Here is a 22,727-nt window from a genome sequence, read left to right on the forward strand (position 1 = left end):
ATACACCTTCAATAAGTTCTGAACAAACATATTTTTCCATTATATTTTTGTTACAAATTATGTTTATTTACGTGGCTATCGATATTTTTTACTGTTTTACGTTCGTGAAATCTCGGAGTTCGGCTAATTAAATTTGCACGTACTACTGCCACAGGATTTATTCAGTCTTAAAGCGACACAGATAATCTAAAGTAAGTTATCCATTAAGTGTAAGGTTAACCGCTAGAGTATAAAAACAAATATTTAACAAATTACGCATTACAATATATGTTGTTACTCGATGACTGATATTTTCTTCGTACTACGTTTCCTTGTATTTTGATTCTGTCATTAGAATTTGTTTTTGGATTATAAGCCTGTATGTAATATTAGAATTAGTTTTTTCAACAAAAGACCACCTAGTAGGTAGTCTGTTGTTGCAAAAATGCAATTAACACATAACTCAGAGTAAAACAAAATTTTCATGTAAAACTTAATATTAATAAAATATTATTATGTATATTGTTGAGATTATATTTTTCTAGAAAAAAGTTTCTATGAAGTAAGTTGAAATCCAATGTTTTGACCAGTTGCTACAAACGTATGTACAAATAATATATTTTGGCTTCAAATTATCCACACTTAGTTATTTTTAATGTGTGAATCGTATTTTTTTTTGTTCTTAAAGCGTTAGATTGAGTTTTTGATATCCGTTTCTAGAATAAGGTTTCAAAAGCAATAGCGTTTTGTATTGAGAGACAATATGCGTGATACTTATTCTAAAGTTGTAAATAAATTACTTCTATCTTATAATGCTTTTTATTTCCTAGAATTCTCATAACTCCCTCACTATCAAAATCCCAGACTTCGATAATTAAAATTTTTGACCTGACCTAGGGTTTGAACCTAAGACTTCTGGAACTGCGGGCCTAGACTGGTAATTTCAATCGAAGTCTTATTGAATGTTTTCAAAATGACGAGAATAGCAACGAACTAGTAGGGGACCTTATATTTTGAAAATAATTTCTTGCCAAATAATTTGGCAGGGGCAAGTTACATAAAAAGTTTTTTTTTTTTATTTTCTATTTTAACACCGGCAGAACATGCAATCAGATTCATCATCTACAAGCTTCCTATATTATTATTTTAAAATTTTAATTGGGGATAACAAAAGAAAAGTTCCATCTAAATAGTGCGACAGATAATAAAATTCATATTATAATATATATATAGAATAGTTTAATGATACAATAATAAAAAAATATATTTTTTTATTTATTTATTATTAACTTGTGTTTTATTTTAACACTGTTTTAAAATCTAATATTACAAATATGTCAATATATTTAATAATCTTAAATAAAAATCGAAAACTTACACAATACAGATAAAGATAATGTCAACCGAACCGGGAGAAATGAAGAATGTGATAAGCTGAACCGATTTTCGGATTAAAAATATCAAATACAAAATTATAATAATTAACAAAAAATGTTCCCGCACTTTTGAGAAAGTAATACGCAGAATTATTTAAGAAAAAACAATATTGGTTCGATCACAATCGAAGCGTCGCGAACTTAACAGAAAGTAACGTTGTCAAAACAATATTTTCGTTGCATTTTTTTTAAATATATTTACACATTTAAAATAAATGCTTTCACATAATATGTTACTTGTAAATTTTCCAATAACGAAAATAATGATATACTTCATATTATCTCTTATGATTACTCTTTATTAATCAAATTGAATGAAGGCTATTTGACAGTTCGCGATGTCGATCCAAACAATATTCTCCTATTCGGGATAAAATGAAGTCGTCCAAGACATTTCATCATCGTCTAATCAACGGCGATCTGAAACAATAAATTCGATACTTTAATTTCTCCCTAGAATCGATTTATCATTCATATATTAAACATATTATGACAGGTATTTTAGTGTTATTTCAGCCATAATTCGAACTTAATTTTTACGAAAAATCTTATTGCATGTAGACATCTTATAATGTGTTTACATATACATATAAATACGTGTACAAATTAAAAGTTAAACTAGTACACACTATGCTCAATCCTTAATGGAAGATGCCTGGAGGATATTAGTGTTATTAGATGAATGTAGATAGATAGATAGATATGGTCTGCAACAAACACAAGTAAGAGAGAATACTTGGTGGTAGGGCTTTGTGCGAGCCCGTCTGGGTAGGTACCACCCACTCATCAGTTATTCTACCGCCAAATAACAGTAGTCAGTATTGTTGTGTTCCGGTTCCGGTTTGAAGGGTGAGTGAGCCAGTGTAACTACAGGCGCAAGGGACATAACATCTTAGTTCCCAAGGTTAGTGGCGCAGTGACGATGTAAGGAATAGTTAATATTTCTCACAGCGTCATTGTCTATGGGTGATGGTGACCACTTACCATCAGGTGGCCCATATGCTCGTCCGCCAACATATACCATAAAAAAAAAAACCCTATGCTCAATCCTTAATGGAAGATGCCTGGAGGATATTAGTGTTATTAGATGAATGTAGATAGATAGATATGGTCTGCAACAACTACAAGTAAGAGAGAATACAAACGAGGCACGTCGCCAGTCGACCTAGGCGTGCGTGGCGCTGTCCTCGACGAAGTCGCGCGCCTCGTCGATGGTGACGCACTCGACGTGCGAGACCTTGTTGCGGAACTTGACGCCGTAGAACTTGTGCGCGTGCTCTAGCAGCTCGGGCCGGAACGTCGTCGTTATGAACTGAGCCGACGTTGACAGTTCGTGGATCATATTCGCTATGGCCTTGCGGTGTTGCGCGTCGAGCGCCTGGTCGATTTCGTCGAATAGGTAGAAGGGCGCCGGATCGCACTTCTGGATCGCGAATATCAGCGCCAGCGCTACCAGCGACTTCTGCCCGCCAGACAGCTGATTCATCTCGCGCATGTCGCCGTCGCCGCCCGTGAACGACACCTTGATTCCCACGCCCGTGAACGGGTCCGCGTTGGCGCGCTGCGACACGTAATACATACATCTCCTTATCTCATTTCAAGTTTTAAAAAATAGTTTAAAAATTATTTACTGACTGTCTGTTTAAAAGTCTCTATGAGAATGTAGCGACTTGTGGAACTAGTTAATTTGTGAAAAAGTCGGCTTATATACTACAAATCAAATCAAAAAATCAAAATACTCTTTATTTTACACCAGTAAATAAATCACATATACACGGTTAGATGAAAGGTGTACAAGAGGCGGCCTTATCGCTAACACAGCGATCTCTTCCAGGCAACCTTAAGGTAGAGGAAAACAGATGTTGAAAGAGGTAGGGGTGTACAGAGCAGATATAAACATAATAAATAAATACAGTGTAATATTAATATATTAAAAAAATATATATATATAAAATAATGTACAGTATCTGATATCTAAAATGCATACATATATGTATCTATCTAATTAAATTCAAATTATAATGTACAAAAATTAATATAATGTCTCGCGAACATCTCCTTATCTCATTTCAAGTTTTTAAAAATTATTTACTGACTGTCTGTTTCTAAGTCTCTATGACAATGTAGCCACTTGTGGACTTGTGAAAAAAAGCCTATAGTCGGCTTATACTGTAATATACTAGTGAATGGAAATCATTTAACAACGTTATATTTTTAACACGTCAATAAAATTTGAATAATAGTCTACTCACGTCGGGGTTTGTGTCTTGTCCCTCATCGGGCGCGACCCTCATTATAAGACTCCCTCGCCCTTGAGGTACCAACTTCTTGAAAACTTCCGTGAAATTTTTGCTGACTTGCTTGAACGTGAATTGTATGGCTTCGAGTTTTCTGTGCTCCAGTGTTTCAATCAATTCGCGAATTTTTTCTCCACTGCAAAAAAAAATCAGTCAACGATTTATTTTTTGTTTTAAAATGTCGTAACTTACAACTTATGTACTAACCAATGCTAATTAAGATATTAGTTTATTAGAGTTAATAGCTACACTCTAAAAAAATGTAATAAGTCAATATGTCAAGTTCATTAAATAATTTGGAACGATACGAAACCATAAGATATGGTAATGACAATAGCAATTGTCGCGGTATAAATACTATTCCAGTTATACTTGATATTTATTTCAAACAACGAATCGAAATGTTCAGGAGTCATTTCTTATTACTTTGCTTGATAACTTTGCCGTTATTTTCAAAGGGTTTCGATAATTTTAATTACTTTATAATTAACAATTTAATCAGCGGGATCAAAGATGTAGTAAACACAGATGAGGGAAATAGCAAGCGAATCGAACCAGATCTAGAAGATGCCTATTTGAATATAACTCAGTTGGTAACAAAATATGGATACAGAATCGAGGAACACACGCTCACAACCGAAGACGGCTATATTTTGAATATTCAAAGAATGCCTGCACGAAACATAACAAAAAATATCGTATTTCTGATGCACGGGATCCTCGATTCTTCAGACAGTTGGGTTTTGCAGGGGCCCAATAACGCACTCGCATATTACCTAGTAGAGGAAGGATTTGATGTTTGGATGGGAAATGCGAGAGGTAACAAATATTCTCCGTCGCACATAACATTAAACCAAACGCAACCGGACTTTTGGAAGTTTTCTTGGGACGAAATTGGAACTTACGACCTGCCAGCTATGATCGACTATACCCTGAATGTAACGGGAGAGGATAAATTATACTACGTTGGATATTCACAGGGAACGACAATATTTTACGTAATGAACTCATTAAGACCGGAATATAATACCAAAGTCAAAATAATGTTCTCACTGGCACCGGTAACTTGGATGGGTCACGCGAGGAGTCCGATACTAAAGTTATTGGCGTCGGCGTACGGAATCCTTGGATATTTATCGAACGTCGACATTTACACATCGAGCACGGATCATTTGAGTAAAATACAATACTTCTTATGCAACATACTTCCAATTGGTTGCGACAACTTGCTACAATCAGTTATCGGAAACGATTACAAATTAATGAAACCGTCATTAGTTCCAATCATTAACGGTCACATACCGACAAACTCGTCAACTTTGCAAATAATTCACTACGGACAGTTATATTCCTCGGGAAGATTTTGTCGTTTCGATTACGGGACGAGTGAGAACTTAGTGAGATATGGTCAAGAATTACCGCCCGATTATAATTTGGGGAGAGTGACGGTTCCAAATGTGTTCTTTTACAGCAGCAACGATTTGCTATCTGATGTAGCTGATGTTTCGTTACTGTTCAACGCTTTGCCAAGTGTTTATAACTCTTATTATTTGGAAAATTTCAATCATTTCGATTACATGTATGCTAACGTAGCGAAAGATCTGATCTACGCGAATATTGTTAAAGAAATAAGAGATTTTAATGAAGATTGAAAATAAAAAGGCAAGAATAAGAACAGATTACTATTTTTGCATCTTTGTTTGTTAAACATTTTTGTTTTGTTGCTTAAAAAATGGAAATAGCAGTTGAAAAAAGATTGAAAATGTACAAATTTCTTTAATTTCAATAATGATTATGGTCCAATATCGAACACTAGATCATCATTACCTATTATCAAGTCAAGATGAGATATCATTATAGTGAATTATTTAATTACTAAACAATTAATCATTTATTTAAATATATTTGCTTTTAATATTAACCATGCTATATTAAAGGAATTCTATAAATTTAAACCGACCATTTCTTGATGATTAATTTAATAATATATCTTAGTTTCTTCAAATTTTAGAACTATTAAAAATATTAAAAAAAAAAACGCTTATTAAACTTACCCAATATCGAGTTCTTCTTTCCGCTTGTATAGTTTTTCTTTCTGTTCCGAAAAGCTTATAAACTGGTCCAAAGCCTTTTTGTTGACGTGATTGTATTTCTTGAGGTGCTGATTTGCTTTCTCTAGTTCTTTGAATAACTGGACAAAAGTAACATTATTAGTTTTATTAGAGTTGTGTGAGTTTGTGTTATAAAATGTGAAATAAATTAATTTGTCGTTGCTTATGTGATTATTAGTTAAAGTGTTAACGGGTCTGGAAAATATGGAATGGATTCCAAATCCAGTATTATATATTGGAATTCTTTTTAATCGTACCTATAGGTATTAAATGTAATGAAAACATATATTAACTTATTATTATCTTATGAATAAAAGTAACAAAAATGAAAATTACAATAAACGAATTGTAGGTTGTAGGTAGTGTAATAGTCTAACTAAAAATCATATATTTTTTAACTAGTATGAAAAGTACTCCTAGTTCGAAAAACCAAACAACCTGATTTAAGAAGAACTGACGAAGATTCGGACAGCGCAGTTAATCCGGAGTTGCTAATTTCAATTCAGTTGATTGTATTCAACTAAACGCCATTTAAATATGAGTAAATAAAAAGTCGTTTTAGTACACCAGATTATTGAAAATAAAAAAAAGTAGCTCTTGACTATTCCACAACTGAACAATGGTTTTCTAATGAGGAGTACAATATTTGAAATTAATAGGCTATTTGTCTGGTTTTTAAAATCCATTTTATATTATTGTGTAGATGTTAAGGAACCCAGTAAAAGTTGATTTTTTAATTTCTAGTACATATTTGCCGAAAAATATCATTAAAAATTCCATATTTAAATAACGCGCGAAAACGCTACTTGGACAATATGGCGCTGCAATGGGGTGGGTGATGTCACTTTGCTGTATTTTAATCTGTGGTACATATAGTAGAAAAGCAAGGTTTACAATAAAGTTACTTCATCATAAGCCCGGCCAATCAGGAGCGTTTTGTGTCACGTGACAAACGTTTGAAAAAAATGCATTTTTATTTATTAATTTTTAAATAAATTAAGTATTATTTTTCAACTCATAATATACACTGATTACAATAATTCACAATTTATTTTTCGCATTGTCAAATAGCCTAATAATGAAAATATTGAATATTTCGACTCAAGCTACCATCGTTTTATTAAGTAGGCCAATCATGGCTCCCGGCTCGGAAATAGGATAAGCAAGCAACTAACTCAAAAACGAGGGGAACACTAACCTGTTTCAAAGACATCTTCTGGTATTTCGAGTGTAACTCGGGCGCATTGGGCAAGGTGCCGAGTGCCGCTATTTTGTCTAGAGACTCTTGTATTTTCTCCTGCAGTAGCACTTCTTTTGAAGCCATTTTTTCCAATCCCTTTGCATCTTCTTCCATTTTATCTTGCGCTTCTTTTTCCTGAAATAATTTCTCTATTTTATAATTAAGGCCTTAACTTATTTCGAAAACAAAATGTCGGTATATATCTGTATGTATGACATAGTAAATTTATAATTGTTGAAGATTTGTATTACAACACGAATATCCAAGGGAAGAAGGCAGTCAGTAAAGGCACGATTAAGAAATACAGCACGGCGCGCTCGGTGTTAGTGTCGACGTGCCTACCTTGGTGCGCCACTTGTCGAGCTCCACCTTGAGCGCCTTCTCGTTGCGCACGGCGGCCTGCACGGCGCGCTCGGTGTTAGTGTCGACGTGCCTACCTTGGTGCGCCACTTGTCGAGCTCCACCTTGAGCGCCTTCTCGTTGCGCACGGCGGCCTGCACGGCGCGCTCGGTGTTAGTGTCGACGTGCCTACCTTGGTGCGCCACTTGTCGAGCTCCACCTTGAGCGCCTTCTCGTTGCGCACGGCGGCCTGCACGGCGCGCTCGGTGTTAGTGTCGACGTGCCTACCTTGGTGCGCCACTTGTCGAGCTCCACCTTGAGCGCCTTCTCGTTGCGCACGGCGGCCTGCACGGCGCGCTCGGTGTTAGTGTCGACGTGCCTACCTTGGTGCGCCACTTGTCGAGCTCCACCTTGAGCGCCTTCTCGTTGCGCACGGCGGCCTGCACGGCGCGCTCGGTGTTAGTGTCGACGTGCCTACCTTGGTGCGCCACTTGTCGAGCTCCACCTTGAGCGCCTTCTCGTTGCGCACGGCGGCCTGCACGGCGCGCTCGGTGTTAGTGTCGACGTGCCTACCTTGGTGCGCCACTTGTCGAGCTCCACCTTGAGCGCCTTCTCGTTGCGCACGGCGGCCTGCACGGCGCGCTCGGTGTTAGTGTCGACGTGCCTACCTTGGTGCGCCACTTGTCGAGCTCCACCTTGAGCGCCTTCTCGTTGCGCACGGCGGCCTGCACGGCGCGCTCGGTGTTAGTGTCGACGTGCCTACCTTGGTGCGCCACTTGTCGAGCTCCACCTTGAGCGCCTTCTCGTTGCGCACGGCGGCCTGCACGGCGCGCTCGGTGTTAGTGTCGACGTGCCTACCTTGGTGCGCCACTTGTCGAGCTCCACCTTGAGCGCCTTCTCGTTGCGCACGGCGGCCTGCACGGCGCGCTCGGTGTTAGTGTCGACGTGCCTACCTTGGTGCGCCACTTGTCGAGCTCCACCTTGAGCGCCTTCTCGTTGCGCACGGCGGCCTGCACGGCGCGCTCGGTGTTAGTGTCGACGTGCCTACCTTGGTGCGCCACTTGTCGAGCTCCACCTTGAGCGCCTTCTCGTTGCGCACGGCGGCCTGCACGGCGCGCTCGGTGTTAGTGTCGACGTGCCTACCTTGGTGCGCCACTTGTCGAGCTCCACCTTGAGCGCCTTCTCGTTGCGCACGGCGGCCTGCACGGCGCGCTCGGTGTTAGTGTCGACGTGCCTACCTTGGTGCGCCACTTGTCGAGCTCCACCTTGAGCGCCTTCTCGTTGCGCACGGCGGCCTGCACGGCGCGCTCGGTGTTAGTGTCGACGTGCCTACCTTGGTGCGCCACTTGTCGAGCTCCACCTTGAGCGCCTTCTCGTTGCGCACGGCGGCCTGCACGGCGCGCTCGGTGTTAGTGTCGACGTGCCTACCTTGGTGCGCCACTTGTCGAGCTCCACCTTGAGCGCCTTCTCGTTGCGCACGGCGGCCTGCACGGCGCGCTCGGTGTTAGTGTCGACGTGCCTACCTTGGTGCGCCACTTGTCGAGCTCCACCTTGAGCGCCTTCTCGTTGCGCACGGCGGCCTGCACGGCGCGCTCGGTGTTAGTGTCGACGTGCCTACCTTGGTGCGCCACTTGTCGAGCTCCACCTTGAGCGCCTTCTCGTTGCGCACGGCGGCCTGCACGGCGCGCTCGGTGTTAGTGTCGACGTGCCTACCTTGGTGCGCCACTTGTCGAGCTCCACCTTGAGCGCCTTCTCGTTGCGCACGGCGGCCTGCACGGCGCGCTCGGTGTTAGTGTCGACGTGCCTACCTTGGTGCGCCACTTGTCGAGCTCCACCTTGAGCGCCTTCTCGTTGCGCACGGCGGCCTGCACGGCGCGCTCGGTGTTAGTGTCGACGTGCCTACCTTGGTGCGCCACTTGTCGAGCTCCACCTTGAGCGCCTTCTCGTTGCGCACGGCGGCCTGCACGGCGCGCTCGGTGTTAGTGTCGACGTGCCTACCTTGGTGCGCCACTTGTCGAGCTCCACCTTGAGCGCCTTCTCGTTGCGCACGGCGGCCTGCACGGCGCGCTCGGTGTTAGTGTCGACGTGCCTACCTTGGTGCGCCACTTGTCGAGCTCCACCTTGAGCGCCTTCTCGTTGCGCACGGCGGCCTGCACGGCGCGCTCGGTGTTAGTGTCGACGTGCCTACCTTGGTGCGCCACTTGTCGAGCTCCACCTTGAGCGCCTTCTCGTTGCGCACGGCGGCCTGCACGGCGCGCTCGGTGTTAGTGTCGACGTGCCTACCTTGGTGCGCCACTTGTCGAGCTCCACCTTGAGCGCCTTCTCGTTGCGCACGGCGGCCTGCACGGCGCGCTCGGTGTTAGTGTCGACGTGCCTACCTTGGTGCGCCACTTGTCGAGCTCCACCTTGAGCGCCTTCTCGTTGCGCACGGCGGCCTGCACGGCGCGCTCGGTGTTAGTGTCGACGTGCCTACCTTGGTGCGCCACTTGTCGAGCTCCACCTTGAGCGCCTTCTCGTTGCGCACGGCGGCCTGCACGGCGCGCTCGGTGTTAGTGTCGACGTGCCTACCTTGGTGCGCCACTTGTCGAGCTCCACCTTGAGCGCCTTCTCGTTGCGCACGGCGGCCTGCACGGCGCGCTCGGTGTTAGTGTCGACGTGCCTACCTTGGTGCGCCACTTGTCGAGCTCCACCTTGAGCGCCTTCTCGTTGCGCACGGCGGCCTGCACGGCGCGCTCGGTGTTAGTGTCGACGTGCCTACCTTGGTGCGCCACTTGTCGAGCTCCACCTTGAGCGCCTTCTCGTTGCGCACGGCGGCCTGCACGGCGCGCTCGGTGTTAGTGTCGACGTGCCTACCTTGGTGCGCCACTTGTCGAGCTCCACCTTGAGCGCCTTCTCGTTGCGCACGGCGGCCTGCACGGCGCGCTCGGTGTTAGTGTCGACGTGCCTACCTTGGTGCGCCACTTGTCGAGCTCCACCTTGAGCGCCTTCTCGTTGCGCACGGCGGCCTGCACGGCGCGCTCGGTGTTAGTGTCGACGTGCCTACCTTGGTGCGCCACTTGTCGAGCTCCACCTTGAGCGCCTTCTCGTTGCGCACGGCGGCCTGCACGGCGCGCTCGGTGTTAGTGTCGACGTGCCTACCTTGGTGCGCCACTTGTCGAGCTCCACCTTGAGCGCCTTCTCGTTGCGCACGGCGGCCTGCACGGCGCGCTCGGTGTTAGTGTCGACGTGCCTACCTTGGTGCGCCACTTGTCGAGCTCCACCTTGAGCGCCTTCTCGTTGCGCACGGCGGCCTGCACGGCGCGCTCGGTGTTAGTGTCGACGTGCCTACCTTGGTGCGCCACTTGTCGAGCTCCACCTTGAGCGCCTTCTCGTTGCGCACGGCGGCCTGCACGGCGCGCTCGGTGTTAGTGTCGACGTGCCTACCTTGGTGCGCCACTTGTCGAGCTCCACCTTGAGCGCCTTCTCGTTGCGCACGGCGGCCTGCACGGCGCGCTCGGTGTTAGTGTCGACGTGCCTACCTTGGTGCGCCACTTGTCGAGCTCCACCTTGAGCGCCTTCTCGTTGCGCACGGCGGCCTGCACGGCGCGCTCGGTGTTAGTGTCGACGTGCCTACCTTGGTGCGCCACTTGTCGAGCTCCACCTTGAGCGCCTTCTCGTTGCGCACGGCGGCCTGCACGGCGCGCTCGGTGTTAGTGTCGACGTGCCTACCTTGGTGCGCCACTTGTCGAGCTCCACCTTGAGCGCCTTCTCGTTGCGCACGGCGGCCTGCACGGCGCGCTCGGTGTCCTCGAGCTCGCGGTTGATCTGTCGGATGCGCTTCTCGGCGGCGGCGAGGTCGGCCTTGCTGTTGGCGAGGCGCCGCTTGCGGTCCTCCACCGATATCTCCTGCAGCGCCTGAACGAGCTCGTCTTTGCGTCTGCGCAAATAATCACATATGACTTATATAATTAGTCTCAATAGTTAATGAACATCTGCATATATAAATAAGTGACTTTAGTTATTTAAGATTACCGTATAAGATTATTCGTTAGAAGATTTTCAAGTTTGTTTTTAGTTGCTTCGAGATTCATTCTCTGACTGAAGGCCTCCTTGTTTTCCTGGGTCAGTCTCCGGATGGCATCGTTTAATTCGTCTACCTTTCCTTGATCTGCAGTGGACAGTTGTTCCATAAGTTCCTGAAAGAAAAAAAAAATGTTCTCAGGTTTTTTCGGTAGCAATTTTGCCCCAATGGTTAACAGAAAAAATAATATAAAAAAAACTATGAAAAGGATGGTCTATAAGTTTTGTCCACTAACCTGATGCAATTCAGATTCCAGACCCTCTTTCGTGGCCTGCATCGCCTCTAAGCTGGAGCGACACTGCGCTAACGACCGCTCTTTCGGCCCCCTGAACCTTTCTATAGATGCTAATTCTTCTTTCATCAGACGTATATCTGCTTTCACTTTGTCAAATATGTCCCTAGAATATAACAAAATTAATAATTTTGTAGTCTTGAAATAATTTATTAAATTTACCTCGATTTTTTTTATTGTCACACAAATTTGCTAACATTTCAGTGGTAGACGCTAAGTATACTTTTTGGGACTTTTTTTTTTTTTTTTATATATCGTTTCAAATTCCTTTGTTTTTTTACAAAACAGTTAATCTTTCAGTTTGCTCCTGTTATTGACAAGACAACAACATATATATCAACAATACAACAATCATTGTTGGAATTTAATATAAAATAAAATAAGTAGTTATCATTGTACATACTTGGCCTTTCCCTGTTTCGTCTCTGTCCGCTGCATTTCCGACACAATGGTGTTTATACTCGTTTCAGTCTTGTTCAACTCCTGTCGTAGTGTGTTCAACTCCTCATCTAATGTGGTGATCTGTTCCATCAACTCTGATCTGGTCTTTTGCATTTCAAGACGAGAACGCGATTGGTTGAAATAACCACCAGTCAGCGAGCCTTTTGAAGACACCTTAAATTGAGCGAGTTATCATTCATATGAAATATTATTAATAGTTAGATTAGTATGTTAGGAACCAAAATGTTTATGATGATTTGACTGTCTTTAAACAACACTACAAAACAATTAAATTGTAAAATATGTCAGTCATTCAGACTAACGGTATTTGAAGTCGCAATTTCTTTGCTAACCATACCACATGCTACTATAATTCTGACAGTTAATCAAAAACTATTATTTTTTAAGTGACAATGGACACTGAAATTCTATATAATTGTCTGTGAGTAATACATGTAGACTTATTATATACAAAACAATCAAATCAAATCAAAATAAACTTTATTCAAGTAGGCTTTTACAAGCACTTTTGAATCGTCATTTTACAATTAAGTGAATCTACCACCGGTTCGGAAAGTAGATTCTACCGAGAAGAACCGACAAGAAACTCAGTAGTTACTCTATTTTAACATATAACACATGTATTTAAGATTTAAAAATTTTAAATGGAACATACTTGATCTCCTTCTAGTGTGACACAGTCCAAGTGAAACTGTTTGCCCAGCTCGGTAGCACACTCTAGATTCCTGCAGATGAGTGTTTTTCCAAAAATATACTTCATAGCTTTAGCGTATTTAGGATCGTATTTAAGCTTCTGTACCATAGCTATTGCATTCTGGAAATAACATAAATTGTTACTATTGAAAATATAAAGAAGCAAACAAATTAAATAGATTAATCTATTAAACATAACATATAATTATAAATTCAGATAGAAATGCCTTATAAATATATTTACTGTAACATTTCATGGATACATTTCATTTTATTATTGAATACATTAAATTGAATCAAATGCTTACATTGTCGTTGGGATACACCATATCCCTTACTTGCAGACGGTTAAGAGGCATAAAGGTAACTTCTCCCGGTAAGCTCTGACGGTTCATCTCCTTTAGAATCTTTGTGCCCACTGTGTCTGACTCAACTATATGGTGGAAAAGTCGATTACCGGCTGTAACCTGTAATTAATGTTATTTAATTGAAATTTGAAAAAAGGGCGATTAGAATGTCACCATTTTTGTATGAGAATCTTTGGAAAAAATTAAGTGGATCTACACAGCGTAAGTAAAATAGGATTGTATTATAAATAAAGATATATTAAAGCAGAAATTACTGTAATGCAGGATATAACACAGGAAATTAGTACATTGCATGGAATATGAATATCTCAGGTATATATCTAGTCTCTTGATTGGAATAAAGTTTAGGTATATTTTTATTTTGTATTGAAATATATAAGACTCACCTCGACCGCAGTATAAATGGTCTTGTCACAGGTGAAGTTCTCTATGACGGGTCCGTAGTACTGCGTAGCTATTTTGGCCCAATCTCCTCCCCTCTCTTGGAATGTTTCTAAAACTTTTCGCACACTGTCCCTACCGTTTAATATAGGCTGAAATTAAGAAGTACAATTAAATTCCTCATTTGTCTAAAATTATAGATCTTAATACTTGAACAACTTAATAATCAGTATAATACTGGCACAAGGGACATATTATCTTACTCCCTAAGGTTTTAAGGATTTTATGGGCTTATGTTTAATGTATTTTTATAAAAATATAATGTTACAACATTTAGAGCATTTCATTTTAGTTGTATAGGATGTGGCATTTCTATCAGTTCTCAATTTTTTCCTAATATTGACGATCTGTATTATATGAATTATTTTCAAGATAGAAATTTACCTTTCCAGCCATTGAACGTAACGCTTGATCAGCCTTTGCCAAATCTTCTTTCAGCGATGACAAATTTTGTGTCAATGTTGTTTCTTTGCGCCATAATTCACTAAAAACGATATTAACATATAACATATTTACATTGAATAATGATAATTATTTGAACATTAAATATACATACAAGTCCTGGAATCGAATCTAGAAATATCTAGAAAAATCTAGAAACATCATTTTCACTTTAGAAATCAACTTAAAGAAAGAAATTTTTATAAATTATATTAATTTTTATAAAAGTAAAAGTTTTGTTTTTGTTTATCTAATGACAGGACGGGCAAATGAGCCACCTGATGGTAAGTAGACACCACAGCCCATACCAAATAGCATTGTTATAAATATTAATAATTCCATTCAACGCCAATGCGAGACCAACCTTGATAACTAAGATGTTATATCTCTTGTTAAGTGTAACCCTAAGCACAAGGCCAGTGGGTTAACTAACTCTTCAAGTCAGAACATAATTATAACATAATTAACATAATTATTGGTAATTTGGCAAACATATAAAAAAGTATTCATGACAATTGAAGTCTAGCTTTCTGTGATACAACAATATATTGCTTAATTCCAGGATGATACTAAGAAAATAAATGTAAGGTAGCCACTGAAGTAGTTGTGCCCGCGACCTTGTACGCCTTTGAATCTGACAAAAAAAATGTAGCCTAAGTTACTCCCTATTACATCAGTTATCTGCCAGAGAAAGTTTCATCAAAATCGGTCCAGCCGTTCCAGAGATTAGACGGAAAACAGACAGACAGACGGACAAAAATTGCAAAAAATCTTATTTTAGTATATGTTCCGTCTATAATATGCATTGAATAAAAAAAGGCTATTTTGATATTACAAACAGACACTCCAATTTTATTATATGTATAGATATTCCCTCACTTTCTAGAACTTTGTTCCTGATCCTTCCGCTTCTTGCATTCGTAGTACTGTTTGTTGTGTTCGTCGATGGCCACTCGCTGGCGTTCCATTTCTTTCGTCATTTCCTCTATACGTTTCTCTAGCTCTGTCAATTTCGTCGCATCACGGCGTAAGTCTTCCCGTAATTTGTTCTCATGGTCTTTTTTGTCTTTTATCTGCTTATTAAGGGATCTAAACAAGAGAGGTAAAAAATGGATTATAATAAAGTTGTACTCTGTGGTTAGGAGTGATTTTAATATTTAATAACAAACTTCCATCATACATAATACAAAATATAATCAGTCATTATTTTATTTTAATTTATTATCCAATATAAATAAATAATAAATTAATAAATAAATGAGACAACATCACATACAAAAAAATGAGACATATAAATAAATATAAATAAAAATAAATAATACATATATAAGATTGAGTGCATTAACATCAAACCTCTAAACACATATGACCAAAAATACACCTATTCATCCCCAGAGACCAAAAGGATACTTATTGTGGTTATGAAGGCTAACATAAGTAATTCGGGAAGGTTACTACACAAGCGAGTAATATATAACTCTAATAATATTTGAAATTAGAATTCCTAGCAATAGGCTATTTGACTGGTTTTTAAAATGCATTTTATATTATTTAGTAGAAGTTAAGGAACCCAGTAAAAGTTGATTTTTTTATTTCTAGTACATATCTGCCGAAAAATATCAAATTAAAAATTCCATATTTAAATAACGCGCGAAAACGCTACTTGGACAATATGGCGCTGCAATGGGGTCGGTGACGTCACTTTGCTGTAATTTAATCTGTGGTACCTATAGTAGAAAAGCAAGGTTTACAAGAAAGTGACTTCATCATAAGCCCGGCCAATCAGGAGCGTTTTGTGTCACGTGACAAACGTTTGAAAAAAAATCATTTTTATTTATGGATTTTTGAATAAATTACGTATTATTTTCAACTTTCTTTAGTAAATAACCATTTTTAAACTCATAATATACACTGATTACAATAATACACCGTTTATTTTTCGCATTGTCAAATAGCCTATTATTGCTAATTTTATTGAATAATATTTATTGCAAAGTAGTACTTACTTGAGTTCCTTCTCGATCCAACGATCCCTGTCTTGCTTGGACGTGAACTGCGTGCCTCTCCCTTGCTTAGCGTACAGCTCCTGTCTCTTCTGTTGGTTGAGCGCCAGCGCTCTGGTGCATTCTTCCTCGCGTGCCTTCATCTCTTCATATTTAGGTTTAAGCTCTTCCAATTCACGCTCCTTCTCCGATATTTGCTGACGAAGACGTTCCAGTTCAGCCTCTGCTCTTTCCTATGAAAAAACATTAAACCATAAACTATGATAGTTCTGATATATAGTTCTATCAAAACTGTTTGTATATCATAATGAATAGATTTTTGTATTTTACATTTATATCGGTTTTACTCTTGGAAGCATTTTCGTAACGCTTAATATTAAGCATATTCTTGCATGCCATCTTCCCTCAACTACCTTAAACTGAAAACTTTAAGGTAATTGAGGGAATATAGTCTATTACAATAGGCTATTTAACTGGTTTTTAAAATACTTTTTAAATTATTAAGTCGAAGTTAAGGAACCCATTAAAAGTTGATTTTTTTATTTCTAGTACCTATTTGCCGAAAAATATCGTATTAAAAATCCCAAATAATTAATAGCGCGCAATAACGCTACTTGGACAATATGGCGCTGCAATGTGGTCGGTGACGTCACTTTGCTGTATTTTAATCTGTGGTACATATAGTAGAAAAGCAAGGTTTACAAGAAAGTGACTTCATCATAAGCCCGGCCAATCAGGAGCGTTTTGTGTCACGTGACAAACGTTTGCAACAACAAACAACAACAACAGCCTGTAAATTTCCACAGCTGGGCTAAAGGCCTCCTCTCCCTTTGAGGAGGAGAGATTTTTTTTTAACGTTTGAAAAAATGCATATTTATTTATGGATTTTTAAATAAATTAAGTATTATTTTTAAGTTTCGTTCGTAAATAACCATTTTTAAACTCATAATATACACTGATTACAACAATTCACAATTTATTTTTCGCATTGTCAAATAGCCTATCGCGAGAGGCAAAACATTTGACAGCAAATTGACACAAAACATCGGGGAACTTGATTAATCTATGATATTCGTTGCAAATTCGCAAAAAAAAATTTGAAGAATTAAGAAGAATCTAAGTAGTCCACAATACGAATGAGTTTTTAGCAATCGCATGAAATACGTAATTATAAGGTCTGTATCTTTACCTCATTCGATTTGGACTATATCCTTAATGTATATTTATATCGAAATATTCATTGTTACAGCACTTCTTGGTGGTAGGGCTTTGTGCAAGCCCGTCTGGGTATGTACCACCCACTCATCAGTTATTTTACCGCCAAACAACAGCCTCAGTATTGTTGTGTTCCGGTTTGAAGGGTGAGTGAGTCAGTGTAACTACAGGCACAAGGGGCATAACATCTTAGTTCCCAAGGTTGATGGCGCATTGACGATGTAAGGAATAGTTAATATTTCTTACAGCGTCATTGTCAATGGGTGATGGTGACCACTTACCATCAGGTGGCCCATATGCTCGTCCGCCAACCTATACCATAAAAAGAAACACAATACCTTAGACTTATTATCTCCATCGACATCGTCGGTGAGGTCCTTGATCGCTAACTCGAGTTTGGTCTTTTCCCGCAACAGCTGCTGCTGTTCAGTCGATAGTATGTCTTTCTCTTCTCGCGTCGCAGCCACGTCTTTACGAGCGTCTTTCAGTTTCCTTAAATAAAAAAAAAAAATTAAAAAAATTATTGATTTCAAATATATTAATATGATAGGTATTTTTTTTTAATAAGTTTTTTATAATTTATAATTAATTTTATTTAAAACCATAGACATACATACATATATTCGTTTCGGTATCATAAGTTTTGTTTTTTTTTTTTTTTTCAAAAATAAAGTACGAAAACATGTTATCTTCGAAAATACGCAACGGTATTATAGGCGGATTTCATCAGTAAAGAGTTAATAGAGGAAGGCTTAGAAAAGCCGAAAAATTATACTTTTCTAGTTGGAGATGACAAGAATTTACTTTTTAGGTTTATATATAGTTTACTTTTTACGTTTATATATAGATAGGTATATCCGTTTGGTAATATGCCGGAACGCGTTGCCAGTAACATATAACTTAAGTAGCTATAGTAGGACACAAATTAGATGTAGCATCGGAAAATGCAATGGAATGAAAATAAAACCGATTACTGCCGATTTACACAACCAATAGAAATAGCTCCCTATCGCGCCATTCGACGCTATTCGTCGCTATAGATTCACGCGTCAGAGAAAACAAGTGTATGTAAATCGACGCGTCAAATTGACGAATATATTTGGGCATATGATATTACACGTTATTACGTTTGTGCAAAGATCATATTCGCATGAGATATTAATACTGATAATTTGGGATAGCGTACTCAATTCGGCTGTGATCGGTTTTACGAATTTTGCCGATGCGACATCTAAGTTGTGTCGTACTATACATAGGTGGGTACAGGTAGGTCAAATACCTGTTAGATTCCCTCACGTGGTCCTGAGCTTCACGCACCATGTCCGCATAGTGCTGTTGCTCTTTGCCACTGTTCGCACGCATTTTCTCCAACTGCAATAATGTACAATTCATTTCATTCTCACTATTAAACTAAACTCATAGCCTAGTTAATCAGTAAAAGTTTATGGAATATATATCACGCCAATAATTTAAATTAGAACAAGTTAGACGGTAGTCTTTGTGCAAGATCAGGTTGGGTACTGGATCAGCGGTCGGCAACCTTTTGGTAGGCAAGGGCCACAAGATGGCAAAATAAAGTATAGGTGGACCGCAGTCACGATATTAACCTTGGAAGCCCATACAATTCCATAGAAAAAAGAAAAATGCTATTGAAAATTGTTAAAAGATACAGAATTTAATTCGTACACATAATACTTAAATTATGTTTATATGTTTGGACTTATAAAAATAAAGAAATGAAAACTACAAACGACCTAAATAGGAAACTGATTTTAGGCAAATTTTAGTGTCATGTCTGAAGTTGCATCTGAGACGCTATTTCTTGTATGTTTAATATATTTGTCAACTTTTTTACAAAATATTCACGGGCCGCGTGTTGCCGACCGCTGTACTGGATAATTAACATTCTGAGAGTGCCAGTTTATGAGTGATAGTGACCACTTGACCACTCATGATGGTTTGGCAACACCAAAAATTTTAAAAAGTTGAATTCATATAAAATAATATAATTCATATAAAATCAAAAAAGAACAGCCCTAAAAGTCAGCGGAGAAAGAGATATACCAAGTTTTTATTAGTTATGACAATGTTCGCTTCAAATGCGTCAAGATCTCCAGAGTCACAGAATAATAAGTTCTATATAATTTCAGTAGTTTGACTAGCGTAAAAAACAAACAAACAAAAATACATATAAGCAAAGAAAACTTACCTCTCTGTAACATTAGTATGATTGAGGTAAACCGCAATCATGTCCGTAGTCGCAAGCTGTCTCATCGGCTGAGAGCAGTTTAATCAGGGTAAGAATACTAATATATTACGATAAGGTCACAACTATCAAACTAATTTTTGTATAATACTTTTAAATTTGGAACATTTTAACTTTTGCTTGTTTGTTTTTTATCAACCGGCCATTTCATTAATGTATTCCTGATACTGTCATATATAAACTACATAATAAATATTTCATAAACTGTATTTCTTCTTATATTTTTAATTACTTTGAAAAACAAAATTCATAGATTTTATTATGTAATCAATACAGAAAGTAAACAATAATAATATATAATAAAAGCTACTTATGACCTTTCAGGAACACATTCTATGAAGTGGCAGACATTAAGAGAATGCTTTAAGCACATTGACCCTTAATATAGACTTATATAAAGCTCAGAATTAGTCATTTAATTAAAGTAAATAGTTATATATAATAAGTATACGAACATCTTCCAATTTGCGCTTATTTTCTCTGTGTTCTGTGTCGTGGATGATGAATTCTAAGACACGTCTAGCCCGGTCCCACTTCTGGTATTCCTTAAGTTCTTCTTTCTCCTCCTCAAGAGTTTTTAATCTCTCTTCTATTGTTTGCAGAAAATCATTGATTTTCTCAACCTGTAAAAAATAATTATATTAAATTGAGATAAATAACAATAATATCATTAACTGGAATTTTTATATTCTATCTAGAAAAAAATATTACTGACACTCTAAAATAAAAACTTAAAATGTTTCACATGAATCCTCAGTATGGGAATATATATTTACAAGTAAGCAGTCTACTTTTGTTGCTCATAGAATCTTAAATATTATTTACAATGTCAGAGATCTATGACATAAGTATGTCCTGCTATAATAGTTATTAACTAGGTTATACCAATTCATGTGGAATTACAGAAATAACTTTTACCATGAATCAATGTTACTATTATAAGTACAATCGAATGATTTGTAGAAAATTTTCTAACCTTGCCAACAGTTTCTTTGAGTATGGTAACAGATTCCTCACGCCTCTCGTCGTATACTCTAGTCCCAGCTACTTCTCTCAGCAGCTTTAACCTATGCGAGTCAGGAGCTACTGCCATTTGATTGATCTGTTCATAAAATAAAAACAATAAATCATAGAAAGTAAAAATGATAATACTATTGATAGAATTCATTCAGTGACATTGAAGGATGCATCAGACATACAATACGTTAAACTAGTGCGCTCCCCAAATATTGTGCAAGATGGCTATGAAATGACTACAATTCAGCTGTAGGGTTATAATTTACATATTTTACAACACACAAAACTGTTAACAATTTCCAAACGTCAGACTTGATAATTTCAAGATAGAAAAATTAAATAAATTATATTCATACATTCATATTATTTTAAATAAAAATATTCACATAAATATTGTGAATGCATTGAGAGTAATTTATGTTTATTTAAATAATAATATTTTGAGCATTAGGAAACTATAAAATCCAGGTAAACTTTATCAAATCATTATTTAATATTAATTAAATCTAGGAGAAAATTTAAATTAAAAAAAACCAATAAATTTACCTTTCCTTGTTTAACAATATAGTATGGATTTGAATTAGAGAGGCCAGCACTTTCCAAAAGATTTAGTACTTCAGAGCGAGGTACAACTTTCTTGTTAAGGAAAAATTGATCTTTTTTCGAACCAATAACTCGGCGTAAAAATATTTCATCTTTTTCAATCTGAAAGCAATCATAAATTATAAAAAGGATTCTTGAATATAGTATTTATATTTATGAAGCTACTAGGATGCTTAATATTTGTAATAAATAAACTAACTTACCGGTATTCTATTATCAGAATTGTCAAATATGATTTCCACAAAGGCAGATATCACCCTGGGTCCAGTGCCTTCATGGAGAAGAGCAAGTCTCTGTTCTGGTCTAAGATGTGAAAATTCATCACTCAGTACAAACTGAATTGCTGTAACATAATAATAATTAATATTTTTATTGAGCACACTAAACGAAAGTCAAGATTAATTATATTGAACAAAACCGATGCCAATTATCCCTTCTAGACAAAATAATGAAATGTGGATTTTAAAATAATACATATTTTTAAATAATAATTATTTAGCCTGTATTGTATATATATTGGCATAGAAAGAATTGTTCATGTTAAGTTCATGTAAATAATGTTATAGGTCTGCTTGGTTGTAAGCTATGAATATTATTGTCAAAAAAGTGTTTAATAGTATAATAAATTGAAAAATAGCTTTGAGGAGTATCAAATAATACGATTTATTATAACAAATATCTAAAACTTATTCAATAAAACAAATATAATTGAATGATAACACATTGTTTATGTTGTGAAAATTTTAGGAGTTCGTGGTTATAATGTGATACTTACCATGGAAGAAGTTACTTTTTCCAGAACCATTACGCCCCACGACTACATTATGTCTTTTATCAAAAGGTTCCACTACTATTTGTTCACGATAACTTTTAAAACCCTGAATAATCACCTATAAACAAAACAATGTCATTTAACAATACACGTCACAAATGAAAAATACTATAAATAATAAGGATATGTTATGCACACACTGCTTATAACAATTGACTAGGGTTTTTACCTGTTTTATATGCATTTTTAGTGATTTATAGACTTGTTAAGTTAACTTAAAAATTTAATCCAAGCATTCACCGCCATTTCTTCATTGACACTTCAACCACTAATACAGTTACACAGATTAAAAATACAAAGTACTCGTACTCCTTAAAATAAAAAAGGCGGCAACGGCACGTAATGCTTCAGTGCTTACATTTCATAAAGTACAAATTATTGTATTTTATCTACACTACTCTTTTTTTAATACAATTTTGTAGAAAATGTTTATTACAGAAAATAAACTATGTTCAAAAAAAAAAAAATTTAACGTAAAATTATGTTATTACCTACACTTACTACATTTTTGTAAACGTCACTAGATGGCGCTAAGTTGAAAATTAATAATTCCGAGAGTGAGTGTGAGTGAGTGTAAGCTATAAATATAAAAAATTTATTCATATCGAGTACATACCATAATATTATACTAA

At 38.3% G+C, this 22,727-nt stretch overlaps 1 protein-coding gene across 3 annotated transcripts; it reads right to left on the reverse strand.

The window, feature by feature from the left end:
- Nucleotides 1-1,698: 1,698 nt before the first annotated feature.
- On the reverse strand, nucleotides 1,699-22,372 carry LOC124543466 (structural maintenance of chromosomes protein 3). Of its 3 annotated transcripts, none has more exons than XM_047121691.1 (23): nucleotides 22,265-22,372; nucleotides 22,039-22,153; nucleotides 21,467-21,606; nucleotides 21,207-21,365; nucleotides 20,620-20,745; nucleotides 20,099-20,266; nucleotides 18,657-18,748; nucleotides 17,716-17,869; nucleotides 16,166-16,395; nucleotides 15,039-15,248; nucleotides 14,103-14,202; nucleotides 13,664-13,810; nucleotides 13,218-13,376; nucleotides 12,872-13,030; nucleotides 12,158-12,369; nucleotides 11,698-11,860; nucleotides 11,414-11,577; nucleotides 11,111-11,318; nucleotides 7,022-7,198; nucleotides 5,767-5,903; nucleotides 3,668-3,848; nucleotides 2,561-2,976; nucleotides 1,699-1,835 (listed from the first exon to the last, which is right to left on the reverse strand). In XM_047121691.1, the coding sequence occupies exons 1-22, from the start codon at nucleotides 22,277-22,279 to the stop codon at nucleotides 2,581-2,583; spliced, it is 3,612 nt and encodes a 1,203-aa protein (XP_046977647.1). In that variant the 5' UTR covers nucleotides 22,280-22,372; the 3' UTR covers nucleotides 1,699-1,835; nucleotides 2,561-2,580. The 3 variants fall into 3 exon arrangements, with proteins under 3 accessions (XP_046977647.1, XP_046977648.1, XP_046977651.1); XM_047121692.1 differs by having other exon boundaries at nucleotides 2,581-2,976; nucleotides 22,265-22,364; XM_047121695.1 differs by having other exon boundaries at nucleotides 2,557-2,976; nucleotides 22,265-22,364.
- Between the last annotated feature and the right edge of the window lie 355 nt (nucleotides 22,373-22,727).

The sequence above is a fragment of the Vanessa cardui genome, chromosome 3 (assembly GCF_905220365.1).
Source record: "Vanessa cardui chromosome 3, ilVanCard2.1, whole genome shotgun sequence".
NCBI lineage: Eukaryota > Metazoa > Arthropoda > Insecta > Lepidoptera > Nymphalidae > Vanessa > Vanessa cardui.

Bases quoted from the DNA above. Each gene is read 5' to 3' on its own strand.
- LOC124543466 (XM_047121691.1), bottom strand. The intron at 11,319-11,413 runs GTAATCTTAAAT...TTATTTGCGCAG, and splicing joins CTAACGAATAATCTTATACG to ACGCAAAGACGAGCTCGTTC. The intron at 5,904-7,021 runs GTTAGTGTTCCC...ACTTTTGTCCAG, and splicing joins AGAAGATGTCTTTGAAACAG to TTATTCAAAGAACTAGAGAA.